This window comes from Lotus japonicus, chromosome 1 (genome assembly GCF_012489685.1).
Source record: "Lotus japonicus ecotype B-129 chromosome 1, LjGifu_v1.2".
Classification (NCBI taxonomy): domain Eukaryota; kingdom Viridiplantae; phylum Streptophyta; class Magnoliopsida; order Fabales; family Fabaceae; genus Lotus; species Lotus japonicus.
Genome location: NC_080041.1, coordinates 129,614,683 through 129,633,912, shown reverse-complemented (window position 1 = coordinate 129,633,912; position 19,230 = coordinate 129,614,683). Strand labels below are relative to the sequence as shown.

The following is a 19,230-nucleotide window of genomic DNA, read 5'->3' as shown; positions in this document are numbered from 1 at the left end:
GGGGTTGTCGGAGAAGAAAGTTTTGCTTCTGGTAACTAGCCGGAGATGGGCTATTGGCGAGTGTGTGTACTATTGTAATATCCAATTTGCCCATATCCGCACTATTTATTAGTAAAAACAACTTTAACCGAATTTATAATAGAATTTACAACACAAACAAAATCAATATGAATTGTGTATCTATTGAAGACACAATGATAATAATCTCAACTTTATGAAATTTGTTAATCTATTAGGAATTGGATATCAATGCACAAATGTTCTCTTGGATTAGGATGTTCTTAACCTTTTCTCACTCTATAAGCTCTTGATGGGAAGACTGCGCAACCAGAACACAAGAGATGAGAGTGTATCTTGGCCATATATATTTATACTATAAGAGTAACCCTGATTTTCTTACATCATAACCCTATATAACTTCGCCCTACATCATAGTTCATCACACTTACCAATTTGTCTTAACTCCAATAAATTTAAATATAAATATTATACATAGTGATTCTCAAAGCTACAATAGATCAAATAATTATATGGAATTCTGATGAAATTATTCATTCAACCCGGTTTATGAGATTAAAATCTACCGATCAATAGAACCACACACGGAAAATTCTAATATATATTTCTTCCCTCCAAATAAAATAAAATAAAAATCAAAAGATTTTTCAATAGTGTTTCACTTACTTGTAATGTTTATTATTGGGTATAAACATCTGGTACCCAATTATCTTTTAGATACCGGCAGATTCGGGATTTAGTCACAGTTAAGACTCATTATCCCTTCCATAAAGTGTATTGTATGGGGGAAAACTTGTTATGTTTTTATTTGAACACTTTTTTTTGCTTAAACTAATTTTGTACTTTTAGCCAGTAGTATGTTTTTATTAGTTTCTAATTAATGTTAGAATTTGAATAGCATTATTATTATTTTTACTGTTTCTTTCCACACACCAAAAAAAAAACATTCTAATATCATAATAATAATTAATAAACCTTATATAAACCTAATAATACTACCGTTACTACGGTGCATTGAGTTCGGTGGTGAAGAAGAGACACAGATGGAAGATTTGAAGAAGAGGAAGCTCGAGGAGGCTACCAATGGCGGTTTCACTTCCGTGGAAGACCTTCGCCTCCTCATCGAACCTCTCGCCAAACCTCAGCTCGTCGATCTTCTCGCTAAACTGTGCGTCTCCATTCCATTCCATTTCTTTGCATTCATTTTCACCATCTTTTTCCCAGCTTTCACTTTCACTCACAACCACTGTTCCAATCATTTCCGAAAATTGATTCACAGGGTACTAGAGTAGAAATAAAGCAACAAAATGCTATCTTTATGTGTATAGCTCTTATGGGTATATTTGTTGAGAAGTGAACAAGGTTTTTTGTACTTAGTTTCCTTTGAAAGTGTGCAATGGTGTTTAAACTTGCATGATTTGGCCTTAAAATTGTTAAAAAAAAAAAAAGACTCATTAGGAATTATAATCATTATTTTCTAGTTTACAATTACTACTTGGTACTTTTGGAGAAGGATCACAATCTTAAGGAATTAGTATCTATAGTATACATAAATAATTAAATCAAATCTTAGATGCTTAATGTGCTGTAGAATTTGTTACACTTTGAGTCTGGCATTTTTTACCTTAATAGGCATGAGTAATGTGCATTTTCCATATTTGAATGTTATTATCTTCTGCTTGCTTGCTTGGTGTGCCTGTATTCTCTGAAAATGGGCCGTGAAATGAAAGTATTACTCCCACTTGTATGCTGTGTGATTGACCGTGTGCATGTGTGTTTGTTTACATGTTGAGGCATAAAGAGGGTCCCAATATCCTTCCATTGCAGAAGAAATAAAAAGTATTGCAAGTGCAGATCCTGTCCATCGAAAGCTTTTTGTTCGTGGCCTGGCCTGGAATACCTCATCAGAAACTTTGTGTGCTGTGAGTGTATTGATGATTGTGTTTTGTGTGTGTCATGCATGTCATTGTTTGTTACATGCCACTTGGAACGCGCCAACATGGTTTATTTATGGAATTTCAATTTCAATGTCCCTCTATTTTCAGCACAATACACTACTGTTTTTGACCTCAAGAATCTAGACTCCAAAAAAATTATAAGCTTTCCTTCTTCGTAGATTGCTTCTCAATACTGTATTTCTTTTCCAGGCATTTCAAGAGCATGGAGAAATTGAGGAAGGGGCTGTGATCTATGATAAAGCGACTGGAAAATCCCGTGGCTATGGATTTATCACTTATAAAAATATGGAATCAACTCAGGCTGCATTGAGAGCACCCAGCAAGTTAATTGATGTAAGCTTTAGCTCATTTTGTTGCTTTGGATTGAGACCTCTCATATGAGTTGATACATGAATTTTCAATTTCTCTTTGCAAACATCGTCTTACTGGCCTGCCCCGCTTCTTCTTACTAAAGATTAGATGTACCGTGGCATTTTATCAGGAAGCTTTTCTCGGATGTTGTTTACTTTGGGGGTTTTGATCTGTCTTCTTTACTCCACTTGTGATTTGTGATCTATAATATATGCCTGCCTTTGTTTTTTTTCTTTACAGAATTAATTTCACCTTGAATTACCTACTTGTTACTTTTTTGCCATCAATATAAACTGGATTGTCTATGCGAGAAAATATATTGGCAGAGTGACATTCTTTAACCTAAGGTAGATAAGATAACCTATAAAGTATAAAACACTGGGTTATTTGTAACTTGCATTTTCTTAAAGACTTCTAGGTTGTAGTTCATTGTGTGTGTAAGTTCCTTTTATTTTTATTCTAATTTGTGCGACTGTCTATACTGATCATTGCTTCTTTCCCTTGGTTGATTTTCGGGATTTTTGCATTCAGGGAAGATTGGCTGCCTGTAATCTAGCTTGTGAGGGCCTAAGCGGACCAAGCAGTGCTCTTGATGTTTCCCAGAGGAAGCTTTACATTGGAAGCTTATCACCAGAAGTCACTAGTGAAGTGCTGCTTAGCTTTTTTGGGAGGCATGGTGAAATAGAGGAAGGTTCAGTTGCATATGACAAGGATACAAATGTATCACGGTAAAATAGAAATAAACTTTATTTGGTTATACTATTTTATTGTCTTTAATTTTTGTTAAGTAGTTTCTTTGACCTGGTTTTCCCAGTAACCCGTACTATTGCTTTGCTTTCAATTGTAGTGGTTTTGGCTTTGTTACGTACAAGACAACGGAGGCTGCAAAGAAGGCCATAGATGACCCAGAAAAGACTCTTGGGGTAAGCAAACACATAATTTTTTATATTAAGTCTGAGGTTAGTTGTGTGCTGAATTATTTCTATGCTTAACAGTGTCTTGCAATTGCAACAAGAAAAATGGAACAATCATTTTGAGTGTTTGAGTGAATACAGCATCCTAGTTAAAATGGTTTACATACTTTCAGGATTCGCTGCATATCTGGATTTTACTTTTCTGCACAGAGCTGAATTTGTTTAAATTTCTATCCTTATTTTGACCCTCTCTTGTAGTTCATTGGGAGGAAGCTCTTCCTCTGATGGTGATAACAACTAACAAGTACTGTTCTTATAAGAATTAATGCAAATGGTGAAAGGGGTCTTGAGTATAATGCTCTGGCTATGGTGAAAACTGAAAAATCTACTTTCACACATGTTTGATTAAAGTTGTCATTCCCTCAATGACATAAATTGTACTTCATACCACTTGATATTTTTTCTTCATAAAGTAGCTACTTTATAGGGCTTATGAGTTTTGATCTTGGTAGTGAATTCTTAGTTTCTTACTATGCCCTACAATTGCCTAAGTATTCAAGCTGTATAACCATTGAAATTATTACTTATTCTTTTTCTCTGAATGCAGGGGAGGACTATAATTGTAAAATTTGCTGGTGCCCACAAGGGTAAAACTGGCCAGCCGCCATTTCCTGCAGGAGTTCCAATGGCAGCCTTACCTATGACCCCAGGATATGTGCAGTCTGGAAAACCTCATATCAGTTCTGCCCCCTCTGTCGGTTACACATACCCCCAACCTGTAGCACCATATCCTCTTGCTTCTTATCCAATACCTCCCCTTACTGCACCACCCTCTGCTTACCCAGCACAAGGGCAGGTTCCTTATGCTCCAGTTTCTGCCAAGAAAGACCAACTCGGGGTCCCTCCAACTCAACCTGTGGGAATGAACAAGTACCCTTATTACTATCCCAAGCAATAAATGTTTTTACTAGTGATATTGGTACTTCTTCATTCTTTGCTTTCCTGTTCAATTATTATTAGCCCCCTAGTATCCGTCATACCATTTATTTTGCAGCTTTTGCAATCTCTTTTGTAGTATTTTGACGTTCTTAGTACTTTTAATACTAGGTCAGAAACTCCTGTGACTAGGAAATTTCATATATTCTTTGGCTGAATGTTAGATGGGGGGAATTTTTCAAATGTTATATGCCAACTGGTGAATGCATTTTAAGCAAGGAATCCAAACTTCCATATCATGATAAACGCCAGTGATACAACTTTTTTTTTTTACTTTAATATTAGGTGAAATTTATATAGGTCTCACCAAATAAAGAATAGATCCCACCAATTAAGGATTGGGACTCATGATTTTTCAAGGTTCACATGAACTTAGTGATAGAGGTCTTAAATTGAGTATATTGCTACTATTGTCTCCAAATCATTTCCCATTGTTGGGGTGGTTAATTGTTGCATAAGTTTTTGGCTATTTGCACACTATTTAAATTTCCAACACTGTTAGTCTTCCTTTATCGAGTGAAATGTGTTCACAGTTCACTTTGTTGCAGGGACATCCTCATATGAATAGTGTTCTGTCGGAACTTCAAAGAAAACAAAGAATTGAAGAGACAAAATTTTATGGTGGAAGGGTCAAGGGGGACACTCGGTCCATCAAATTATTTATTTTTTGCAACTTGGAATAACAGCAAAAATCATCTTCTATCTTTCTGAAAATTACAAGTAAAAAATCAAAGGTTATCAACATTTCTTTATATTTTTTTAATGTAAGAATTCTTCGCAAAGATAATGGTATAAATACAAACTATGTTTTGGTAAGTTTTAATGAAAAATATAAACACCAAACCTTTTTCTCTCAAAGGAAACTTACATTTGGGGAGTAAATGCTCAATTTGTTCTCAAAAGCTTCGAGCAAGCTAGTCTTTAGAAAAAGAAAATACCATTGTGATCTCTAATATGTTAAATATCAGATTTTCCGATGTATCAAAAAAAAAATATGTTAAATATCAGTTAAGTTAGTGTATATAATTAGATAAAATGACAATTAAGTTAACTAATATTTGACACAATATGGTCACAACAATATTTTCCTCTTATTTTCTTTGGTGAATACAAATTTGGGCGAGTTTGACTCCAAAGTCCAAACATCATTATGAGCCAAAGCATGCCTTCGGGACTACTCTGGAACACAATATTCACATTGGGTCAGAGCATGCCTTCAAGATCGCTCACGATTCACGAACACAATATTTACATTGGCAACGAGAATCAAACACATAAGCTTCTAAAAGGAAATATTATGTCTATATCAACTGAGACAACATGTGATGATGTATTTCCATCCTTACACTTCAAAATTAAGCACACATTTGGGGTGGGCTTTGGGTTCATGGGTATGGCACTAAAAAATGGAGGTTAAGAGCCCTTAACTGTTTTGTTAGATGCCTTTGTCTTGTCAGAGACGTGCCTTTCTTCTTCCCAGTTCCCGGTAATCCAATCACCGTTCTCCTCTCTCCCTCCACCTTCACCTGAACCGCAAAAACGACACCGTTTCAGAACTCCTCCTCCTCTTCCCATTTCACGGTAACCACTCTTCCCCTCCTCCATTTCCGCCATGATCGACCTTCGAAAACTCAGATCAACGTTCCCATTTGCCAATTTCACACAAAACCACTTGATCCATAAACCCCCACAAAACCCTAGATTTCATTCCACGAAGAAACCAATCCAATCGAAGGTGAAACCCTTTCCCAAATCCATCGTGAAAGAAGCCCAAGCCGCATTGCTAGAGTACCTTCACTCCACGAGAAGCTTGCAGTTCTCCGACGCTGACAACATGTGCAAAAACTCACCATTCTTCCTCCAAGACCTCTTGAAGAAAACCCAAATCCACAACAAGCACAAAGCAGCCACCACCACCACCGCAGCTGCCGCCGCCGCCGCAGCAAAGCATTCCATTTCGCGCTACCTCCGCTACCACCCCATCAACGAGTTCGAACCCTTCTTCGAGAGTGTGGGGTTGAAGCCTTCTGAGTATGCTTCTCTTCTCCCCCGTGACATGATGTTTCTCAATGATGATGCTTTGTTGATGGAGAATTATCAAACTCTGTGTAACTTTGGGGTTCAACGCACCAAGGTAGGTAGGATTTTCAAGCGTGCTCCGGAGGTTTTTCGGTATGAATCTGGGGTTTTGAGCTTGAAGTTGAAGGCTTATGAGGAGCTTGGTGTTGCAGCTTCTACATTGGTGGATGCTGTTGCTGCTAGCCCTAGCCTTTTGGTTGGGGATGTTGACCTTGATTTTGTTAAGGTTGTGGAGAAGTTGAAGGAGCATTTTGTTGCAAAGGGTGGTGGTTGGGTTGAGGAGCATTTTTTGGATGGTGGGGTTTATTGTAATTGGGGCATGGTGCTTAGGCTCTTGTGCTTGCTTTCAGAGGTGGGTTTCAGTGAGGGACAGATAGATGAGTTGATTCGAGACCGCCCTTGTGTTGTTTTTCAAGAATCGGGAGGTAGGGCGCTCTCCCTGATTGCATTCTTGAGCAAATTTGGATTAGCTGTGGACCGGATTGCTCTCATGTTCCTTGAGTTTCCGCAGATTCGGATCGACAAGTTCTACACCAACTTGAGGCGGTGTTTGCAGTTCCTGACTGAGATTGAGATGCAGGGTGAGGAGATTGGAAGTATTTTTCAGTCACACACCTTGTTGTTGGGTTCCTTCACTATGAAGAAAACAAAGAGTTTGCTTGTTGACATGAATGTTGGCAGGAAGCGGCTTTGTAGAATGGTGCAGGATAACCCTCAAGAAATGAAGAATTGGGCTATGGGAATAAGAGTCCAGCCTATGGTGAGCGTAAAGGCAGAGCAGCAGACGATGTTGCGGAAAACAGAGTTCTTGGTGAGGTGGGGATTTGTCGAAAATGAAAACTCCGAGAATTTGAAAGAGGCGTTTAAGCTGTTCAGAGGTAGGGGAACTGAGCTTCAGGAGAGGTTTGATCTTATTGTTAATGCAGGCGTGGATAGTGAGGATGTCCGCAAAATGCTCAGAGTTTCCCCTCAGATTATTAATCAGAGCATAGATAGGATCAAAATGAAAATGGAGTATCTTGTAAAAGAAGGATATTCAATATCAGATTTAGTGACTTTCCCATCTTTTCTTTCCTATACACCTAGCAGAGTTAAGCTTAGGTTATCAATGTATAACTGGCTCAAAGACCAAGGGGTTGCAGATGCAGGCCTTGCTTTGAGCACTACCATTGCTTGCACAGAGAGAATATTCATACAGCAGTATGTAAAGCGCCATCCATCTGGCCTTCAAGTTTGGCAGAAATTAAAGAAAGAAATTCTTTCTGAGGATTAATTTATTGCATAACAATGCTTCAGTGATGAAAATGTGGTTCTGGTTCAGATTATTGTGCATCTCCCACTTTTACCAACTGTCAATGATGATTCTGCTGCAAGTTGTATTATGAACTGATGCATCACTTCAATTTGAATTGAAGACATGGATGGCCAAATGAAGATCAGGGATGTCAGCAACCATGGCATTGCCATGAGCAATGTTCATAGGTGATTTCTAATTGCAGTTTTAGTGAGCACTGTTCATAGGTGATTTCTAATTGCAGAGATTTCAGACATGACTTGTAGGTGGAAGAATGTTGGGGAGATAGATTTTGTTCAGTAGTTGTCCACTTACCGCGGCTCGGCGGCTACATTGGAGGTCACTATCGAAGTGTTTGATTTTCTAACCAAATAAATCTCCTCCTGAAAGTAGTTAACCACATGGCGAATCGAACTAGTGAGGGTGAGAAACTGTATCATTTTATAATTGAAAGCAAAATGATCTGGTTTATTGGGTTAAAAGCTACCAATATTATCATGAATTTTTTCCACCCAGAGTGTGTTTTTGGATATGAGTTGAGTGTAACATGAGCGAACTCTTGATGTGAGTGCAAATGGATATCCAAACATAGCCAATGAAGCACCACATAACATCAATGTAATATTGTGCCTCTGAAATCACATGTTTTGCACAGATTTATATTACAGTAGTTACTCGATATTTTTGGAATAGGCAGGTTGCAGTAATATCAAAATGTAGCACAGAACTCATTGCATCTGTGAATGCCATGTTAATCTGGTTATATATCTTACCCCTCATTGTGTTAAACTGGTCTAAGGTAAGCGGCATAATTTCCAAATGTATGTGACTCAGAACATGGAAGATAAACATTTTCTTGTATCTGGCATTTAATTTGGTGAAGATCTTTTTACTAAATAACATGTTTGGATTCCCGTCCAATGCATCTAGAATCAATTCTATTCCACAAAAACTACTAGAAGTAGCTTATCTCATTATTAATTATCCTTCCGACATAAAAATCTATTCTCTTCATATCTTTTATTTTATTTTCCTATCATATCTCAAATTTCTCACTTTAGTTTCTATATTAATTTTTTTGATATATTTAATACACTATAATTTTTTAAAAAAACTATTTAATTAATACATGTTCGACCACGGTTCAACACGATTGAGCCTTTGAATCTTAAATCGTTGTCTGGACTCTTGACCAATGTCCGGTTCAGTTTTAAAATTATGATCTTCTTTTGTGGGTGCGTTTGAGGGTGGGTCATGCATGCCTCTCTTCTCCTTGTCATCTTCATCTTGTATCTCATTAAACAATCAAATTTGTTCCTTTTGTGAAGGTTGATGACGAGCTCTGAACCTGTACATCGTGAGAAAAGATGATGGTCTTGCAACTTGTACGGTTGTTCCTTACGCCGCTAGGAAGGATGGTGGCTTTGGGATTTGAATCTTCTCCAACGGATGCATGTACAACAGTGTTTTGATTGGTCCCCAATAAATCAATTAAGTTATCTCTTAATTTCAATTTAATCAAAGCTTTTGAATATAAAAGTCAATGGCTAGGATGTGGCTGTAGGGGCTGGAGAGAAAAAAGTGTTGAAGAGGATCCAAATTCGTGGCTTTACGCAACCGGAGTCCTGAACAACAAAAGGGAAGAACAAGGTTAGCTGGTTAGAGATGAAGGGTGAAGCTATTTCACTCATTTGATTTTAAAAACCAAATCTTAAGAACAAAACTAAATCAATCTAAATCATTTATTCTTTAATTTTAAATTGAATTTGACAGAGAAATGAATATTAGAGTTTTTTTTTTTGAAATTAAGATTAGAGTTATACGTATATGGTTTTTCAAGAGTGTTCCTTAAACATCTATTTATATACAGTGAGTAGTGTAACAAACTCGAAGAAAATCATGCAATAAATATTATCTTGTATAGTTAATAATTACTTTAATTAGAAATCTTTATTTTTTAATATTAGGTCAAAACATTCAGCTTTATCATTTCATTCAATTACAAATTTTCTTTCAAATTTTTTTTTACAAATTTTAGAATAAAGACTGGAAAAAATGCCTTCATAAAATTTGAGCTGTTTTCACCCTTTGAAAATGGAAAATGCTTCATGTCCACTAGTTCATGAATTGCAAAGATTAACTTTATCTAAGTCTTGAAATAAGTACTCTATTTTAGATATGATTTTCATTTCTAAAATTTGTTTACTTATCCATTGTATCTTCATATAAAATTATTTAATCAAATGGTTTACTCAACTTGCTATTTAAAAGTTCCTTTATTAATTTTATAAAATTATTTTCCAATATATTTTTGATTATTTATTTTAAAATGTGTTTTCTTACTTAGATAGTTTCTTGCTAAAAAACAATTCTACATTGATTTATCCAAACATATGAAAATATTATATTTGAAATAGAAACAAGAGACAAGTCTCACGCGTGTTTTAACGCGTGACAGACACGCTTGTGTTATTTTGTGCTTAATATTTACGCAGAGTAACGCTATAAATATACACTTGTCTTGTCCAGTTGAGTTTGAAAGAAAGAAAATATAGCGGTTGGAAGCACAACATTGAAAACATTGTTGTTGCCTTTGTCCCTGAGCGGTTGGAGATGGCGCGAAGAAGAATCCCAGAGAGAGAGAGAGAGAGAGAGAGAGAGGGAAAGCGTTCTTGTTCATGGCTTCTCAACAGAGAGGGTTAACCTTCGTGCTCTTCCTCTTCTTTCTTTCTTTCTGAGATTAACGTGTTTGGCTTTCAACAGAGAGGGGTTTGGTGCCCGATGACGACGGATTCTTCTTCGCTTTTCTGATTTAGGGTTTCCTTTTCCCGGTTGGCGTTGGATATAATGTGGCGTGAACAAGAATCAGAAAGAGAGGTAACCCTTCTTGCTTGGCTTTTCATTTAGGGTTTCCTTTTCCCTCTCTTTCTTTCTTCTTTCTGCCCCAATTAAAGATTCTTCTTCAAATTTCTGATTTAGGGTTTTGTCTCTGCCAGAATTCTAATTACATTATGGACCATGTTGCCTCTGTCCGTGCTTTTTACATTTGAGGCTGACCCTTCTTGGAATCCCTATAAACGAGATGGCTAAGATGACCCTAAAGTTGCCAGAATTCTAATTTCGATTGCAGACCCTTGTTGCCTTTGTCGTTGTCCCTTTTCGGATGATGAATATGTCCCCGAGAATGGTAATTTTGATTGCTGACCCATGTTGCCTTTATCGCTCTCCCTTAAGTCCCAAGAATGGTAATTTCGATTGCGGACCGCCTTTGTCACTGTCCCTTTTCGGATGATGAATATGTCCCTTAAGTCCCGATAATGGTAATTTCGATTGCAGACCCATGTTGCCTTTGTCGCTGTCCCTTTTCGGATGATTAATATGTCCCTTAAGTCCCGATAATGGTAATTTCGATTGCCGGCCCTTGTTGCCTTTGTCGCTGTCCCTTTTCGGATGATGAATATGTCCCTTAAGTCCCGAGAATGGTAATTTCGATTGCCGACCCATGTTGCCTTTGTCGCTGTCCCTTTCCGGATGATGGTTATGTCCCTTAAGTCCCGATAATGGAAATTTCGATTGCCGACCCATGTTGCCTTTGTCGCTGTCCCTTTTCGGATGATGAATATGTCCCTTAAGTCCCGATAATGATAATTTCGATTGACGCTGTCCCTTTTCGGACGATGAATATGTCCCTTAAGTCCCGATAATGGTAATTTCGATTGCCGACCCTTGTTGCCTTTGTCGCTGTCCCTTTTCGGATGATGAATATATCCCTGAAGTCCCGAGAATGATAATTTCTATTGCTGACCCATGTTGCCTTTGTCGCTGTCCCTTTTCGGATGATGGTAATTTGAGGGCGCTAAGCCTTCTTGGGGTGCCTAAAGGCTTCCCCTTTTTTGAGTTTGCAAGTCCCTAAAACGATATGATGAATATGTCCCTTAAGTCCCGAGAATTTTAATTTCAATTGCGGACCCATGTTGCCTTTGTCGCTGTCCCTTTTTGGATGATGGTAATTTGAGGGCGCTAAGCCTTCTTGGGGGGCCTGAAGGCTTCCACTTTATGAGTATGCAAGTCCCTAAAACGATATGATGAATATGTCCCTTAAGTCCCGAGAATGGTAATTTCGATTGCGGACCCATGTTACCTTTGTCGCTGTCCCTTTTCGGATGATGAATATGTCCCTTAAGTCCCGAGAATGGTAATTTCGATTGCGGACCCATGTTACCTTTGTCGCTGTCCCTTTTCGGATGATGAATGTGTCCCTTAAGTCCCGAGAATGGTTATTTCAATTGCCGACCCATGTTGCCTTTGTTGCTATCCCTTTTTGGATGATGGTAATTTGAGGGCTAAGCCTTCTTGGGGTGCCTAAAGGCTTCCCCTTTCTGAGTTTTCAAGTCCCTAAAATGAGATGGTTAATTCTGTGAACGATGTCCCTAAAGTCCCGAGAATGCTAATTTCGATTGTGGACCCTTGTTGCCTTTGTCTCTAAAATGAGATGCTTTTTAAATCTTGATAATCAATTGTACTTAACCATTCGTGCTTTATGGTGGTGATCATGATGATCTTGTGTGGGTGATATTGATTCTTGAAATTTTTGCTCATGAGGGGAAATAGACTGATGGACTTGCTGCTTATATTGTGGACCTTCTGTTTATTGATTTTTTTTCTGCTGCGCCATAAGGTCTTGGTTATCATTTTTGCAGTTTTCCCTTATTTGTTATCATTTTTGCAGCAAATGAGCTTTCTGCTTTGAAATTAAGTGACTTTGTCTCTCTTATTAATCGGTGTACTCAAACTATAGGCTTTTTTTTTGTTTCCTGCTCATTTCATATACTTCACTGTTATTCCATCATCATTATAATTGTTATTTTGAATTTTCACACTTATTTTCTCTTTTTGGTGTAGTAATGGAATTGTGACTTCATATTGGTGCTGAAAGTTTACATTTTGAATTCGTAACTTGGGGAGTAGTGACTTATTTTGTGACCATCATGGAGATACAGACTTCTGGCAGGCCAATTGAGTCCTTGCTAGAGAAAGTCCTTTGTATGAATATTCTGTCATCTGATTACTTCAAGGAGCTCTATCGCTTAAAAACATACCATGAAGTTTTTGATGAGATCTACAATCAAGTTGATCTCGTGGAACCATGGATGACGGGGAATTGTCGTGGTCCTTCAACTTCTTGCTGTCTTCTTTACAAGTTCTTTACAATGAATGGGCTATTGAAACAACCTGATTCTCCTTACATAAGAGCGGTATGTAAAGGTTCCTGAAAATGTATAGGGGACATTTCTGGTTTAAGTGGTGAGAAGTGAAATAACTGTGTGTTCATTGTGGTGCATTTGTGTCTGTGCATGCAGTTTTTATTTGCTTTATGCATGAAGATCTTTTTTACAATTTTATATTTGTAGGATCTGATGAATTAATACATACCTTCATAATTGACCATCTTGTGTGTCAAGACTAGAGAAGATTAATCCTCATGACTCATGATACAATTTGATTTGTTTGTATATGATTTCACTTGTTTGTTGTATAATATATCTTAAATTATCATAATTGAGTCTGAGTTGAGTGTGTTAGTGGGTTTGTTGAATTTCCAATGTAAGATAGTTAAGACCAGGAGATAGTAGATTGATCATAGGATCATATGCTTCAATGATTTTTTCAATGAACCAATAACATCTCTGCCTTTTTACTTCTAATTTTCACGATGCTAGGAAGGCACTAACTTGCACCTTGTATTCCCTTCTCTAGATCTCGAGTTTTGTATAATGAGACAATGGATGGTTTGGTTGTATTATACCTGGCATCATCATAAGAGGTTTTCTTCAGCTGCTTTTCTACATTTTTTAATTTTTGTTTAGGTCTATGTCAAGTTTCTTGGTTGTTTGATTTCTCTATCTTAGATACGTTGCTGATCCAAAGACTCTGTGGAGCTGGTTTGAACCATATATAAAGGATGATGAGGTATGAGGATATGGTTATTATCTTTATAGCCCCAGAAGTCTATCGTCCAATGACATTTATTAGGTTTTTGATCTATTTTCTCTTTCTTCTTACTGTGCTCTAATAATTATATTTGTTTTTTCTTCATTATTTGACTTAAAATAAATTGACTGTTGACTTTCTTGCATTAACATGTACTTCCCCATGACTCAAATTGGATTTTACTGGAACTTTGATGTCACACACCTTTAATTTTTTGTAATATTCTATTTTCTACTTGGCTAACCACTATTTATAGTTGCTTCATATGGAACTATGCAAATAGCATGCCTTGTCAATATTTTTTGTGTGCCAGATGAAGTTTTAAACAAATCTATCAAGATTTTATTATTTATTTTATATTTTGTGCGTAAATGGTCCTTTTTCTAAGAATAATACTTTACGTGTTGGGTTTCAGCTTTCTTGAATTATCATCTATTCTTGTGATACCATCTGAAAGTGCTATGCAAGTTATTATTCATATTAAAATTATGATCCTTTACTACAGGAATTTTCTCCTGGATCTAATGGACTAATGACTACAATGGGTGTATATATCCGTGATTTGCTCTGTGGACAGGTTCATTGTTATTATAATATATCTGTCTAAAGTTTACTTGAGAGCATAGTTCCTAGTTTAACCTCTTTGGACTCATGCTTTGATTTTGCTTGTAGACAATTAATTGCATTTACATGATAAGAGCAAATAAACCCTGACCCCTTGATATAGAGGTTTTAGATGTAATGTCATACAAGGGCAATGGGAAGAAAACATTTGACTCAATTGCTGACTAGTTAAACTGAGAGTACTGTGTTCAGAGCTCTGCAACCAGAACCCAGATGCATCACAAGATTGCCAATGCAGACACCTTCGTCCTCATCCCATATTTCGAGTAACAGTATGAGGTGCTTTCAGTATCTTTGGACATGAACATTTTACACCTACCAGTAATTTCTGATAAGTACTAGTTGAAAAGTATCTTCCTTTTTTCTTTCACAGATTTTTATTGTCTTTTTCTAAGATCACCACACTCTAGTTTCCAGTTAGAAAGTGAGGTTTTTTTTTTCATCTAGTTGTTTTAGAGTAGAACTTACTTTGGTCGTTGAAAGTCAGAAGTTATCAATTAATTCTGTTAAGATTAGGTTGATCCCTCAAAATATGAATCCCCAGTACTTTATATTCTCCGTCGAGTCTGCACATTACTGACATTAGTATATTTTTTACATATACTTTTATACGCGATTAGTTGACATGTTCCTTGTTGGTGCCTACTTGTAAGAAGGCTTTGGAATACTGATTGCTGACTTTCTGAATTGATACACAGTATGCTGAGAGCTGTGAAGCAGTACCAAAGATTTATATGATATTTTGTGCAATGTTCCATAATGAATATTTTTCTGGGATAGGGGGTACCTGTTTCTCCTACTGGAAAGCGCTTGGGGGGGGGGGGGGGTTATGTTCCTAAATGATGTTTTGAAAATGAATGATTCAAACATATTCATATTCTTGGTTTAAATATAGAAGTAGCAAGTTCAAGAACTTTAAAACATGAAATTCTGCATATCTGTATCATGAATAGGTTGTGTACAGAGGTGATGTTTGCCTCATTATTCAAGCTCTGAAATAGGGGATATTGTTAATGGTTTAGAACAATTCAAGCAATGCAAAAGAGTTATTTTGTCTGGTGCTAAACTTCTCAACTGATTTTAACATGTCTCTCATGGGCTAAAGTCTTGTGTTCCACTTTTTGCTTGACATTTGCTGAAAACTTGGTTCTATTTGTTTTTTCTAATTTTTTTCACCATATCACCATTTTGCAGATACTGAAAAATGTGTAAATGGCCAGAGAAGTTCCCCTTCAAGGAGGAGGATTTTCAGCGATATGATGAGTGGGTTGATTGAAGAACTATGATCACATTTTTCCCCTCAAACAATTAATTTGCTTTCCTCACTTTGTATCCCATTTTTGTGTTAAATTTGAATCTGGGGTTTTGAGTTTGAAGCTGAAGGCTTATGAGGAGCTTGGTGTTGCAGCTTCTACATTGGTGGATGCTGTTGCTGCTAGCCCTAGCCTTTTGGTTGGGGATGTTGACCTTGATTTTGTCAAGGTTGTGGAGAAGCTGAAGAAGCATTTTGTTGCAAAGGGTGGTGGTTGGGTTGAGGAGCACTTTTTGGATGGTGGAGTTTATTGTAATTGGGGCATGGTGCTTAGGCTCTTGTGCTTGCTTTCAGAGGTTGGTTTCAGTGAGGGACATATAGATGAGTTGATTCGTGACCGCCCGTGTGTTGTTTTTCATGAATCAGGAGGTAGGGCACTCTCCCTGATTGCATTCTTGAGCAAATTTGAATTGTCCGTGGACCGGATTGCTCTCATGTTCCTCGAGTTTCCGCAGATTCGGATGGAGAAGTTCTACTCCAACTTGAGGCGTTGTTTGCAGTTCCTAACTGTGATTGAGATGCAGGGTGAAGAGATTGGAAGGATTTTCCAGTCACACACGTTGCTGTTGGGTTCCTTTACTATGAAGAAAACAAAGAGTTTGCTTGTTGACATGAATGTTAGTAGGACGCGGCTTTGTGGAATGGTGCAGGATAACCCTCAAGAAATGAAGAATTGGGCTGTGGGAATAAAAGTCCAGCCTATGGTGAGCAGAAAGGAAGAGCAGCAAACGATGTTGCGGAAAACAGAGTTCTTGGTGAGGTCCCCATTTGTCGAAAACGAAAACTCCGAGAATTTGAAAGAGGCGTTTAAGCTGTTCAGAGGTAGGGAACTGAGCTTCAGGAGAGGTTTGATCTTATTGTTAATGCAGGCGTGGATAGTGAGGATGTCCGCAAAATGCTCAGAGTTTCCCCTCAGATTATTAATCAGAGCATAGATAGGATCAAAATGAAAATGGAGTATCTTGTAAAAGAAGGATATTCTATATCAGATTTAGTGACTTTCCCATCTTTTCTTTCCTATACACCTAGCAGAGTTAAGCTTAGGTTATCAATGAATAACTGGCTCAAAGACCAAGGGGTTGCCGATGCAGGCCTTGCTTTGAGCACTACCATTGCTTGCACAGAGTGAGTATTCATACAGCAGTATGTAAAGCGCCATCTATCTGGCCTTCAAGTTTGGCAGAAATTAAAGAGAGAAATTTTTTCTGAGGATTAATTTATTGCATAACAATGCTTCAATGAGGAAAATGTGGTTTCTGGTTCAGATTATTGTGCATCTCCCACTTTTACATACTGATTCTGCTGCAAGTTGTATTATGAACTGATGCATCACTTCAATTTGAATTGTAGACATGGATGGCCAAATGAAGGATCAGGGATGTCAGCAACCACGATATTGCCATGAAACCAGCATATACAACTGAAGAGTAGCAGTTTGGATGAGCAATGTTCATAGGTGATTTCTAATTGCAGAGATTTCAGACAAGACTTGTAGGCGGAAGTATGTTGGGGAGATAGATTTTGTTCTGTAGCTGGCCACTTACGGCAGCTACATTGGAGGTCACTATCTAAGTGTTTGATTTTCGAACCAAATAAATCTCCTCCTCAAAGTAGTTCACCACATGGCGAATTGAACTGGTGAGGGTGAGAAACTGTATCATTTTATAATTGAAAGCAAAATGATCTGGTTTATTGGGTTAAAAGCTACCAATATTATCATGAATTTTTTCCACCCAGAGTGTGTTTTTGGACTTGAGTTGAGTGTAATATGAGCAAACTCTTGATGTGAGTGCAAATGGATCAAACGTAGCCAATGAAGCACCACATAACATCAATGTAATATTGTGCCTATGAAATCACATGTTTTGCAGAGATTTATATTACAGTAGTTACTCGATATTTTTGGAATAGGCAGGTTGTAGTAATATCAAAATGTAGCACAGAACTCATTGCATCAGTGAATGCCATGTTAATCTGGTGATTTATGTTACCCCTCATTGTGTTAAACTGGTCTAAGGTAAGCGGCATAATTTCCAAATGTATGTGACTCAGAACATTGAAGATAAACATTTTCAGATTTTCTTCTATCTGGTATTTAATTTGGTGAAAATGTTTTTACTAAATAGCTTGTTTGGATTCCTGTTGAGATCATCCAGAATCAATTCTGAGTAACTTCTCACATAATCAATTATCCTTATGACGTAAAAATCTACTGTATATCATGTATATCAAAAGATGCACTGCTCAATATTTGTCTTGTACTATAAATTTAAACAACAAAAATTGAGGAAATCTGGCCTTGAGCAGCAATTAGTGGTTTATGATTCCTCCACAGTCCACATGATTGGTTGGAATTTCTGGCTTTCTTGCCCGGGCAAAAGTTCAGTATTCAAATAGTATAATCTTTTTTTGAAAGACAAATAGTATGATCTTTAAAGCAACCAAATTTACTTTTAAGTAACCACTGTTCGTACTCATAACTTTGGAGTCTTAGATTAGGTGGCTAGCTTCAATTGCTCGTCGCATTGAAAATTTCAAATGTATTTGAATTTGTCCTTTCTTAAGCAAACATTGAATCTAATTTGAATTATCATTTCATCAGATGATTAAAGATTGGACTCTTATGTTGGAACTCGTTAAACTACATCATTATTATTGGACAATGGCTCTATATATAGTGGGTCTAACAACTAGGTTGTGCTTATCATTTTGGATTTTTTGCATTGAGTGGGGGTTAAGCTACTTATATCAATATGAACAATGAATAGTAACAATAATGATATTGTTAGTTCAGGCAACATATTTGTTTCTCTTTAATCATGATCTAACCATCCAAGGTTAGAAACAAAAGTAGTAGTTTTAATTAAGTTACAAGTTATAATTAACCAAATGAGTAGACATACTAGTTCATTAGCCCTCTTCTTGCTTAGTATGTTGATTATAAGTTTGAGATATTAGTCTCACGATTATTAATTGTGAGGATACCTTGGTTAAGACTATGAAAATAATAATTGTTAAATTATCTGAGTAATTTTTTTGATAAATAATGGTATGTGATTTAAATATAAGAGTACGATAAGATTTTTATTTACAATAAGACATGCTCACACGCTAATTCAAAAAACACTAATAGCACCTTCGAGTTAACTTTCAAAAATAAAAAATCATCAATTGAGTTTGCTTACTCCATTGCTTAGCCATAAGCAACATTGTTTATTTTTAGGAGACACATGTTTGAAGAGATTTTTAAATTTTATCATATCCGGATCGAATATGATTATCTCGATAAAAATACCTATGTTAAACCAAAAAAATTGAAATTAAGGAAAACGAGATTTTTTAAAGAATTTCTTCTATCATACACCACTAAAAGATACAATGATCGAATAGGGATGATAATATCATATAAATTAAAAGTAAATGTAATTCAATAAATAACTTTCTATTCAGGGAACTCTTACTCAGCAAAAAAGATTGACTATGGTGGTAAGCAAATGTCATATTCAGAGAAGTTTCAGACTTGAGACAAAATTTGTTGGGAGAACATCCCATCTATGGCAGTGCCTCAGGAATCAGGATAAGTCTCACATGTGGGGAATCAAATGGAGATATCAAGTAAAAAATTCAAACAATATTAAATGAAAAATGTTCATGCAAAATTTTCAAATTAATATATTATAAATTTGATAATTA

General features: G+C 36.7%; 3 protein-coding genes and 1 pseudogene across 25 annotated transcripts; all 4 read left to right on the top strand.

Annotated features, from left to right (window-relative positions):
- The first annotated feature begins 1,032 nt into the window (after positions 1–1,032).
- LOC130730696 (UBP1-associated protein 2C-like) lies at positions 1,033–4,455 on the top strand. The gene is made up of 6 exons (XM_057582766.1): positions 1,033–1,186; positions 1,820–1,940; positions 2,166–2,309; positions 2,859–3,055; positions 3,175–3,250; positions 3,849–4,455. The coding sequence occupies exons 1-6, from the start codon at positions 1,062–1,064 to the stop codon at positions 4,197–4,199; spliced, it is 1,014 nt and encodes a 337-aa protein (XP_057438749.1). The 5' UTR covers positions 1,033–1,061; the 3' UTR covers positions 4,200–4,455.
- Positions 4,456–5,598: 1,143 nt separating this feature from the next.
- On the top strand, positions 5,599–9,204 carry LOC130730694 (transcription termination factor MTEF18, mitochondrial-like). The gene is made up of 2 exons (XM_057582764.1): positions 5,599–8,033; positions 8,939–9,204. The coding sequence occupies exon 1, from the start codon at positions 5,850–5,852 to the stop codon at positions 7,587–7,589; it is 1,740 nt and encodes a 579-aa protein (XP_057438747.1). The 5' UTR covers positions 5,599–5,849; the 3' UTR covers positions 7,590–8,033; positions 8,939–9,204.
- Positions 9,205–10,129: 925 nt separating this feature from the next.
- Positions 10,130–17,527, top strand: LOC130730695 (pre-mRNA splicing factor SR-like 1). 23 transcript variants are annotated; one of them, XR_009016444.1, is made up of 6 exons: positions 10,130–10,487; positions 10,607–12,865; positions 13,478–13,580; positions 14,107–14,178; positions 14,274–14,504; positions 15,420–15,559. XR_009016444.1 is itself a non-coding variant. In XM_057582765.1 (3 exons), exons 2-3 carry the CDS (start codon positions 12,599–12,601, stop codon positions 15,435–15,437), a joined length of 285 nt encoding a protein of 94 aa, XP_057438748.1. In that variant the 5' UTR covers positions 10,131–10,487; positions 10,607–12,598; the 3' UTR covers positions 15,438–15,534. The 23 variants fall into 23 exon arrangements, 1 of the variants encoding a protein (XP_057438748.1); XR_009016445.1 differs by having other exon boundaries at positions 13,478–13,643; XR_009016457.1 differs by having other exon boundaries at positions 10,131–10,487; positions 13,520–13,580.
- LOC130725347 (transcription termination factor MTEF18, mitochondrial-like) lies at positions 15,498–17,420 on the top strand (annotated as a pseudogene).
- Positions 17,528–19,230: the final 1,703 nt, after the last annotated feature.

Excerpts from the sequence above, each read along its gene's own strand:
- LOC130730696 (XM_057582766.1), top strand. The coding sequence starts at position 1,062 with ATGGAAGATTTGAAGAAGAGGAAGCTCGAGGAGGCTACCAATGGCGGT. Across the intron at positions 1,941-2,165 it reads CATCAGAAACTTTGTGTGCT|GCATTTCAAGAGCATGGAGA; the intron begins GTGAGTGTATTG and ends TTTCTTTTCCAG. Across the intron at positions 2,310-2,858 it reads CACCCAGCAAGTTAATTGAT|GGAAGATTGGCTGCCTGTAA; the intron begins GTAAGCTTTAGC and ends TTTTGCATTCAG.
- LOC130730694 (XM_057582764.1), top strand. The coding sequence starts at position 5,850 with ATGATCGACCTTCGAAAACTCAGATCAACGTTCCCATTTGCCAATTTC.
- LOC130730695 (XM_057582765.1), top strand. The coding sequence starts at position 12,599 with ATGGAGATACAGACTTCTGGCAGGCCAATTGAGTCCTTGCTAGAGAAA.